The sequence below is a fragment of the Fonticula alba genome (assembly GCF_000388065.1).
Source record: "Fonticula alba strain ATCC 38817 unplaced genomic scaffold supercont2.1, whole genome shotgun sequence".
NCBI lineage: Eukaryota > Rotosphaerida > Fonticulaceae > Fonticula > Fonticula alba.
Window position 1 is genome coordinate 1,662,337 of NW_009242971.1, and position 9,445 is coordinate 1,671,781.

Genomic DNA, 9,445 nt, shown 5'->3' on the forward strand with positions numbered 1-9,445 from the left:
CCCCCCCTCCGTCTCCCCCCTAGCACCTGCAACTTGGACACCTTCCTCGGTCGCTTTTCCTCTACTCCAGCTCCAGTCTCCCACCATCGAGCGTGGCCATCCGCCTGATCATGACCAACAACCGGACCAGCGCTTTGCGCTACCTTCGGGACATCTACGACGCGCGGTCCCTCTTCGACAGCGAGGAGGCCAACATGCGCCTGCGCAGCTTGACTCTCAAGTCCCCCTCGCGCGAGTACGACCTCGCTCTGACACATGACCCTCTCCTCGTCGGCGCATGCCTCGCCAAGCTGCTGACGCCTCATCTCTGCCCTTTCTCCTTGTCTCGTCTCTTCTGTGCTCCCATCCTTCTCCCTTTGACACCCGCAACCATCCATCTTTTCATGCATACACACACACACACACAGGGAAATGACTCGGCTCTCTTTGATCTTGGTGCACTTGCACATCGACAACATTCTGGCGATTGTGGCAGGCGATGCCAGTGCCAATGACCGGCTCTCGCCGGAAATGTCCCCCATTGACGGATCCACCGGGGACTCCCGGTCCCGGTCGTCCTCCATGTCCCTCGGCCTGGGGGATATTGTGTCAGCCGAGTTTAGGGCTGGTGACTGTCCGTTCTGCTTTGCCTTCCTGGTTCCTTTTTTTCTTTCCCACCCTCTCCCACGCCTTCTCTGTGCCGACTGGCCGGGCTGACATTCTTCCGCTTTGGATTTGGGGCCCCAACAGTTGCCAGCTTCCCAGCCAGGAGCTTCCCGGCCATCCTGGACCTGAAGAACTTGCTGATCAGCCTCTGTCGGCCGCATGGGGACACTGTGGCCTCCGATGCCAGCCTCATCGACAGCAGTGAGACCTCGTTCTTGGTCTTTTTCAACATGCTCTTTGACCTCGGGTACGCTTTCCCCCCCCCCCCCCCCCCCCCCGCCCCCCCCCCCACCTTTCTGCCTGCTTTGTTCTCACGCCCTGTTGCGCCTGCTGCAGCTGGATCGATCTCCTTTTCGAGGTGGCTCTCGCCTGTGGCATCATCCCCCGCCTGCTGGCTCTGCTGTCGGATGCCGTCGAGCGGCCGGTCCTTCACCCGGAGGTGTCACGCTCCATCCACAACCCCACGATCCCGCCGCCATTCACCACCCAGCGATCCAGCTACTACCAGGGGGCCATCCTTCAAAGTCGCCACATTCGGTTTTTGCTGACACATGGTGCGCCGGATTCCTCCCTTCCTCCCCCCCCCCTCCCCACCCTGCAAAGGCCTTCCTCGAGTCTCCCCCACCCCCCTTCCCCTTGCCCCGCCTGTCCTTGCTGATCTCCTTTCCCCCCCCCCCCTCCTCTTTCCCTTCCCCCTGCGCCGGTGCCTGGCAGACAACAAGTTGGAGCTCATGAACCAGCACGCTCTCTATCCGCTGATGAGCCCGTGTGATTTCTTGGACGTCATTCTCTCTTCCATGAAAGACCCACTTGAGGTGGCGGAGTTTTTCCCCTCTTCCGCCAATGGCTGCCAAGTCTGGACCTCGGCCGCGCCCGGCTGCTGGGCGAGTACTGCACCGCCCTACGCGCCTCCCTCGCCGCGGCTGGACCAAACGTGCGCCTTGCTTTTGCCTGCCTTTCTCTTCGCCCCTCCCCCCCCCCTCCCCCGCCAGCCACGGCGACCAGGGGCGCAGGGGAAGACATGGCCGCGCGACCAATGTCCACCCCCCTTCTCCGATCCTGACTCCCCTGCTGCTTCCTTTGCTTCCTGGCGCAGATTGCCGGCTCGGCTTCGCTTCCCTCGCAGCTGGAGGTGGTCTCCTTGAGCCTGCGGGTGCTGGCCTTGTGCTTGTCCCTGCGCCGAGCTGCCTTGCGTCGGCGCGGGGGCTCCTTCACCCAGACCGAGGCCCCTGCAGCCATGTCGGCCGCTTGGCAGCCGGTCGACCGAGCGCTGTTCGCCCAGCTATTGACCGTGGCCAATGCCTGTCCAAGGACCGGTATGCATGTGTTCCCGCCCGCCCGCCCGCCCGCCCGCGCGCCCGCCCGCCCACCCCGCGCTTGGTGCCTCCCCTTCTGGCACTGACCTCCTGTCGCCCCGTTCGCCAGACGAATTCCTCTCCTTCGAGGCGGCCGTGCACAAGCGCTTCGCCGAGGATGTTCCTCTTCTGGTGCATGCGGAGCAAACCGCCGACAGCACCCTCGCCGGGGCTTTTGGGCTGGTGGGGGAAATCGTCACCTACCTGCTCGGCCTGGAGGAGGCTTCGCTGGCGCTGAACGTCCTCTTTGTCATGCTGAGCATTCCCTTCGATTCGCCGCGCCTGCTCTTCGAGGCCTTGACATCGGCCTTCATGACGCACTTGTCCCTATGCCGGACGCCGGAGAGCTGTGCGTGACCTCCTTGCTCGGGGGTTTTCCCCTTTTCGCCTGCCAACATTCTGCTCTCCCCCCCCCCCCCCCCCCCCCCCCCCCCCTCCCCCCCCGCCCCCCCCTCTCGCCCCCCCCCCCTCCCCCCGCCCTCCCACACTGACAATATGTGCCTTTCGTGCTGGCGGCCGTGGGGCCCATCCACGCCATTCGTCCTGGCAGCCGGCCGGCTGTTCATCGAATACACGCGGCTGCTGTTCCAAAAGTTCGAGACGACCACCGCCGCGGCCGTGACGCCCGCCTCGCGTGCCGTCTGTCTCCAGGCATTCTGCCTGCTCCTTTGCATGGTGCGCCCACGCTCGCCTACCCGGACCCAGAGCCCGGCCGTGGATTCCCTTCCTCCCGAATGACTGACCTCGCCCGGGGGGCTCCCCTGGGGCCTGTACAGCTTTTCATGCACTGGCGCAGTCTGGATGTGGCCAGCACGCCGGTGCTGGATGCGATCGTTCGCCAGTTGCTGGAGCTGGCCGAATCGCCGGATGCACCGGGGCTCTTCGCCCCCCTGCTGACGGCCCTGCTTTCGCTCTTCCTCCTGTCGACACCTCAAGACTTCGAGTCGGCCCTGGGCAGCCTCTTGCCGAATCCGGACACTCGGCGCCTGTGTGTGGATGCCTGCCGGGCGTACTGCCAGCGTGCGGCCCCGGGGACGCTTGTGCGCGTGGGCCGCTTCGCCTTCGCCCACCAGCGCCAGGAGCAAGGCGGTGCGCTCGCTGGCCCCGCTGTCAGCCGGTTCTCCTTGCTCGTCTCTCCTTTGCCCGCCTTCTGCCCCTCCTGCTCTTGCCCCGCACCATGTCACCCTGACTCCCCATCCCCCTCTCGGGCCTCTGTTCCCTGTCCACGCGTCGGCAAAAGAAACCCGCCTGGCGTCGGTCGAGGGCAAGCGCATCTTTGGCCAGCAGATCTTCGAAAGCATCCTTGTGCGTTGACCTCGTTCTGTCTGCCCGTGCCGGCCCGTCCTGTCCATCTATGCCGGGCCGATGGCAGCCTGTCTGACCCCTTTTTCTGCCTCTCTCCGCCCCTCCCCCGTTCCTCCCCCCCCTCCCACACACACACACACACACGCACACACGCACGCACGCACGCACGCACGCACGCACGCATGCTCGCCTCGCTCCCCGCCTGCCCCCGCTGAAACATTCCCCCCGTCCTCCAGGTCCACCTGGGACGGACGGCCGACTGCCCGCGGTTCATCCTCTTCAATCCGGCGCTGGCCGCCGGAGGGGACCCCGGTCCTTCGCATGCCGGGACCCTGTCGCCGCTGCACTCGCCCACCGGTGCCCCTGGCTCCGGGGACTTGATGGTGCTCTTTTCATGCGGGCACCATGTCCCGCAGGGGCATCTGCGCTCGGTGGCCCTCCCCGGGCTGGAGTACCGGCTGTCCATGCTGACCGGGGCTCGAAGCCCGGGGCCTCATACGCCCAGCTCAATGGGCCCGGTCACCGGGCCGGCGGCCTTTGCCGCGGCGCTGGTGGACCCGCTGCATCGTTTGGCAGCGGTTCCCCACTCGACGGTCCTGGCCGTGGCCGACAGCGATGTGTCCATCGCCTCGGAGGCTCTATCCGAGTGGCCAGTGCCCGGAGTGCGCCCTGGAGGACTGGCCGGACTTGGCGGCCGCGCCGGCATCGGCGGCCCCTTCTCTGTGCATTCCGCCTGCCCGGCCTGCATCGGCGCCTCCCTGGCCAATGTCAAACTGCGGGGCTGATGCGATACGCGGCCGGCCAACTCCTGGGCATAGCCATCCGCCCGTATAGACTACCTCACACATTCACCGACGTCCATGTCCAGGAGGGGGGGGGGGGGGCCACAAAGGAGGCACACATTCTATTGGGAACAATGTCGGGAATGACAAATCCATCCCGGCGAAGGGCAGCGGAAATGCCGACTCGCGCACACCGCGCATCCGGGGAGAGGGGGGAGGCGTGATCGGAAAGATGGAGGACATGGGAATGCCGACAAAGGCGAGAGGACACGCCGCGGGCAGGGGCGAAGGTGCAGCCAGCCCGGGGCTCTAGTCCGAGTCAGTATCCACCGCGGGCAAGGCCGACAGGCTGGCGATCATCACCTCCAGCAGATGCATCTCATCATACACCAGAGCACCAGCGAAGAACTCGGCCGCCGACACGCCGGCCACGGGCTTCGCGTGCAGCCACACAGACGAGTGCTCCACCGAAAAGGCGTCCAAGTCGGTGGGGTCCGGCTGCTCGTACGGCTGGACCAGGCGCTCGCGCACGGCCGCCGCGCTGGGCTCGCCGTACTGGGCCAGCCGGGCGGTCAGCAGGGCCACCAGCACCTCCCGGTGCCAGAACGGCACATGCGCCAGCGGGATCGGGTCCATGGAGATGACGGCCTCCTCGTCCTCGTCCTCGTCGGCCTCGGCCATGTCGGTGGGCTCCTCCTCGAGGTCGCTGCTCGCGTCGGCCTCCTCGGTGTCAGCAGGGGCCTTGGCCTGGTGGCCGGCGCCATGCGAGCAGGAGGCCGAGTGGGTGTGGCCCTCCTTCGGCAGGTCCAGCCCGGCCAGGCGCTCGTAGGTCATGGACGAAATGAGATCCACCACGCGGTTGAGCTCGAGCTCGGCTTCGGCACGCTTCCGACGCTCCTCGGCCATGCGCTGGCCACGCTCGCTCAGCTTGACCTTGGGCTTGCGATGGGTAAACATCTGGCGCCGGGGGGGCGCCGGCGGGGCCACCAGCGGGTGGTCCTCGGGCAGGGAGAACAGGGCAATGGTCCGGATCAGCTCCACATCCACCAGCCCCGGACCCCGGAGCTCGTAGTAGGACATGGAGGCGAAGTGCTCGCGGTGGCGCTTGAAGATGGCCGCCCGCCGGGCGAAGGACGCCTCCGGCAGGGTGTTCTTGAAGTGGCGCAGTACGGCCACCAGGTCCACATTGACCACCGACCGGTCGGAGGGATCGCTGCCCGGCTTGGCCCACTCGGCAAAGCCGAACTTGCTCAGGAGCCCGCCATTGGCATGGACACCGTAGACATTGAACATCTCCACACCGGCCCGGTGGACCGGCCGCACGACCGTGATGCTGAGCGAGGTGTGGTCATCCGGGTCGCTGGCCAGGTCCCCCGGGGCCCCGGTGGTTGCCCGGGCATTCGACTTGGCAGAGGCCCGGTCGTTGGGCACCGGGGCGGCCACCGCCCCGGCCGAGATGGCCGACGCCGCCTCAATGGCGGCGCCGAACTCCGCGTCATCAAAGAAGGACTCCTCCTTGTCGTTGAGCTCGGCCTCGGCCAGGACCGTGCTCTTGAGATTGATGGTGCCGGTCTTGCCGACACGCACCTGGAAGTTGGCGCTGCCGTCCGGGCCGGCCGTCGGCATGGGGGCCTCCTCGTCGTCGGAATCCGAGTCGTCAGAGTCCGACTCCTCGCCGCCGTCGATCAGGTGCCGGTCCAGATGCGCGCAGCTCTTGGTGCTGCCGCAATCCGGGCAGGGCGGGTTCAGGCCCTCGATGTGGACGTGCTCCAGCTCCTCGCTAAGGTGGTTGAAGCTGCGCGCAGGAGCCAGGGACAGGGGGCCGACGAACGGGCCGGGTGAGCATGCATGCAGGCGAGGAGGACCCAAGCCCCAAGCAGCCGGCACAGCTGGACGTACATGTCGGCGAAGGGGACCATGCCGCTGCCATGGAGATTGTCCACGAAGAAGGCGCGCGAGGAGACCAGCGACTGGGCGTGGCAGAAGCGCTCCCAGGAGAACCACTTGTGGTCGTAGCCGAACTTCTGGGCATTCTTCTTCATCAGAGGCCGGACGACCTCGATGAACTCGTCGCGGTTGTCACGCTGAAGCGGTGGGGAGGGCGGCCCCGGGAGGAGGAGGAGGAGGTGAGCCTCGGAGCAACACGGGGGGGGGGGGGGGGGGGGGGCGGGGGATGCGCGAGAAAGGGAGGATGGCGAAGAGATGCACGCACACGCTCATTAGGGAACTCCTGGAAGAGCTCGGTGCCCTTGGCCAGGTCGCGCTCCTCCGAGGTCCAAAGCCCGTAGACCGGCTCGAAGGCGGGCAGGGACTTGAGGTAGCCGAACCACTTGGACCTGCCGGCAGCCGCGACGGAGGGGCGTCAGTTTGGTGGCCGGATCGGAGGCGCATGAAGGGAGACAAGGGGGGGGGGGCGGGGGAGGGGGACGCACTTTTCGCCGAGGTACTGCTCGTACATGAGTGCCACCGTGGTGGCCAGGATATTGGGGATTTGTTGGCTCTTCAGGGCAGCCGCGAAGGCGGTGGTGACCGGGGTCAGACAGGCGTCCTTGGGGATGGTGCAGACTGAGTGGCGGCGTGTGCGTGTGCGTGTGCGTGTGCGTGTGCGTGTGCGTGTGCGTGTGGCAGGGCGGTGGAGGTCGTAGGGCAGGGGGGGGGGGGGGGGTTAGCGCCAAACAAGGACAAAGCAGGAGAGCACAAACGTGGCAGGGACGCACCCGTCTCGCCGATGGTGATCGGACGCTTGGAGATGACTGCCGCGCCGTAGCCGGTCCCGCGGTAGCCGGTCACCAGCTCGATGGCCTCGCGGTTGTAGGAGATGCCCACCTCGGTGAACCACTTCTCCAGGGTGGCCAGCGCCTCGGCGGCGGAGAGGACATTCTCCGGGGCAGGGGGCGCGGCGTCCTCGGTGGCGGCACCCTCCGCCGCGGGGGTCGCTTGCGCGGCCACCGCACCGTCGAGATGCAGACGCTTGGGGTTCGGAAGCGAGAGGTCCGACTCGTGCGCGCGCTTGGTCATGGTGAGGAGGAGAGACGTGCGAGTGCGTGAGGGGAAGTGAGAGGGGGCAGGGGGTCGGAGGAGGGGGGGGGAGGGAGGGGGTGGGAGAGACGGGGAGGGAGGGATGTGAGGAGAGGGACTGGATGCCGCCCGGGGAGAGGGGAACGGCGGGTCTCCGGGGAGGGGTCTCTTGGCCGTGAATGGTCTGCCGGCCTGCCGGGGGCACCCGGGACGCATGGGAGTGCGACCGCGGCGCGCCCAGATTGCTCCGGCCCCTCGGCCGTCCTTTCGGGCGTGCACACGCGGGAGCACAGGTGTTTGTGAGTGTGGAGGATGCTGAGAGCGGTCGGCGCGAGCGCTGGCATGTGCCGTCCCGTGAAGAGTTGCCCCCATGCGCGCGCGGCAGGCACGCGGAGATCAGCGGGAAAAGGCCAGCGCGGGCGGTGCATGGGCACTTTGAGGGAGGAGGACAGTGGGGTCCCGTGACGTCGTCGCGCGTGAGTGTAATAATCTCCGAAGGCTTCTGCACCGACCGCGGTGCCAGGAGGTCGTGTTGGCGGCTACCGTGTTCGCTCGAGGGCAACCTTTGATGCACCGCTCCCACGGATAGCCCACCCGGAGAGCCGTGGACACATCCGGCCTGACCATCTTGTATTCTCCCAGAGCTGGAGGGCGGAGGGGGGGGTTCCTGACCGACCCGCATGACCCCGAGGGAATGAATGGCTCTGCCGGCAAGCAGGCGGCGGGAACCAAGGGCAGGGAACAAGAGTGTGCATGTGTCTATGTGTGTGAATGTGTGCGTGCCGGTCGCCGGGCGGTTGGGGCGGCGTGTCCCGACGGGCACGGCACCGACGGCTATCTGGCGCAGTGTCCGCAGGCGCGAGCACAAACCTGCGCCCCCCCCCCCCCCCCCAACATCTCATATTTGGCGGGCTGGCGTGTGCTGGCCGAAACATGCGATCCGGCATGTGCATACCCCAGGCCCCCGAGGCCTCGATGGCCGACCGGCCCAGCACCGACCCCGGTGTCCGTGGCCCGGCCCCCCGCCCCGGGTCCTGTCTCTCTCGAGGGAAAATGCCGCCACTCGGTTCCGCACGCGGTGACCCGAGAAAAAGTGTCGACCACCCCCTTCCCCCCGGCCCCGACGGAGGGACTTCAACACGCCGCCTGCCAAGCCGTGGGCTACACCGAACCGCGTCAGCCGGTCGGGGGCGTTCTACCTTTTCAGTCGCGCCATTTTTAAGGCGGCGATCCAGAACCACCGGGGTGGCTTCCGCGCTTCGCGGCGAGCAAAGGCGACACATGCTGCTCGCCGGCCGGCCGGCCGGTCTGGCCCGGAGAGTTGGACCTGCTGCCCCGAAGGCCAGGCGGTCCGACGGGGGGGGGGGGGCGCGGCCAGCCGGCGGGCCGGGCTCCTGAAGCAATCGGCCCCAGGGGAAAAGGGCCCCCGTTCAGCGAGTGCCCCCAGCCGGGGACAGGCCCCACACCCCAGGCCCCGGTTGTGGAAGGGCCGGGGCGGGGGGCGAGCACCGAAGACGAACCGCCCGATGAATCAGGGGCCCAGTGCCGGTGGGAAGCCATCGCCCCTCCTCCCCCCCCCCCCCCCCGGCTGAGGGGTCTGCTCTGTCCGAGGGGCGGGCGACTCAAGAGGCCCCGGGGGCGCTCACGCACGCGCGGGCGAGCGGGCGCGCGTGAGCGCCATCATCCCCTTCGCAGGAGCCGACCACGGGGGCGTTACGAACCATTGTTGTTATTGTTGTTGTCGCTGTTATTGTTATGTTCTTTCTACCGGGGGGACGGCCCCGCACGCCGGGGCGCGCGCGCAGATCGCCCCGGAGTGGCCTGCCTCGGAGTCAGCCCGGAGAAGGCCGGCGCCCGGGACCAAATGAGGCGCCAGGACGACTCGGCTACGCGCACGCGCAGACACCCGTGCGCCGGGGGGGGGGGGGGGGAAGTACACGCACACATGTGCGCGAGCGGTCAGCCGGGGCTGGCAATCTTCCTGGGGCCCGCCCGACGCGGCGCTCTGTCCTGGCCGCCGCCCCAGCCATCCCCACTGGGGCCCCCCGGGGCGCTGTGTGCACTAATTAGCCCGCACAAGAAAGGGGGCCCGCTTGCCTGGTTGCTCCGCGGTTGCCGCGTCGCGCGCGTCGATCTCGCGACCTGTCTGTCTCCGCCCCCCGTCTGCCCGCAGTCCCAGGCAGGCGGTGGACGGAAGCAACTGCCTGCTAACGAAGGCACCCACAGAGGGGCGCGAGGGGGGGGGGGGAGAGAGAGGGAAAAAAAGAGGATATCCACCCTTTTCTCGGCCGGGGAACCTATGCACCTCATCGTCTTCTTTCTCCACTACCTCCTCTCCCC

The 9,445-nt window shown here is 67.6% G+C and overlaps 2 protein-coding genes across 2 annotated transcripts in view; one reads left to right on the plus strand and one right to left on the minus strand.

The window, feature by feature from the left end:
• The window catches only part of H696_00371 (hypothetical protein), a gene marked incomplete at both ends in the record, with an annotated part of 7,598 nt that extends 3,508 nt beyond the window's left edge, over window positions 1-4,090 (plus strand). Inside the window, 12 exons of the mRNA XM_009494218.1 lie at window positions 24-235; window positions 408-613; window positions 730-892; window positions 982-1,199; window positions 1,360-1,411; window positions 1,501-1,579; window positions 1,742-1,961; window positions 2,071-2,349; window positions 2,551-2,675; window positions 2,777-3,089; window positions 3,241-3,305; window positions 3,542-4,090. Coding sequence (XP_009492493.1) covers window positions 24-235; window positions 408-613; window positions 730-892; window positions 982-1,199; window positions 1,360-1,411; window positions 1,501-1,579; window positions 1,742-1,961; window positions 2,071-2,349; window positions 2,551-2,675; window positions 2,777-3,089; window positions 3,241-3,305; window positions 3,542-4,090 — 2,481 coding nt within the window. The remainder of the gene's footprint in view (window positions 1-23; window positions 236-407; window positions 614-729; window positions 893-981; window positions 1,200-1,359; window positions 1,412-1,500; window positions 1,580-1,741; window positions 1,962-2,070; window positions 2,350-2,550; window positions 2,676-2,776; window positions 3,090-3,240; window positions 3,306-3,541) is intronic.
• Window positions 4,091-4,179: 89 nt separating this feature from the next.
• Window positions 4,180-7,169, minus strand: H696_00372 (hypothetical protein). The gene is made up of 5 exons (XM_009494219.1): window positions 6,805-7,169; window positions 6,520-6,652; window positions 6,300-6,423; window positions 5,987-6,171; window positions 4,180-5,882 (listed from the first exon to the last, which is right to left on the minus strand). Exons 1-5 carry the CDS (start codon window positions 7,103-7,105, stop codon window positions 4,397-4,399), a joined length of 2,229 nt encoding a protein of 742 aa, XP_009492494.1. The 5' UTR covers window positions 7,106-7,169; the 3' UTR covers window positions 4,180-4,396.
• Window positions 7,170-9,445: the final 2,276 nt, after the last annotated feature.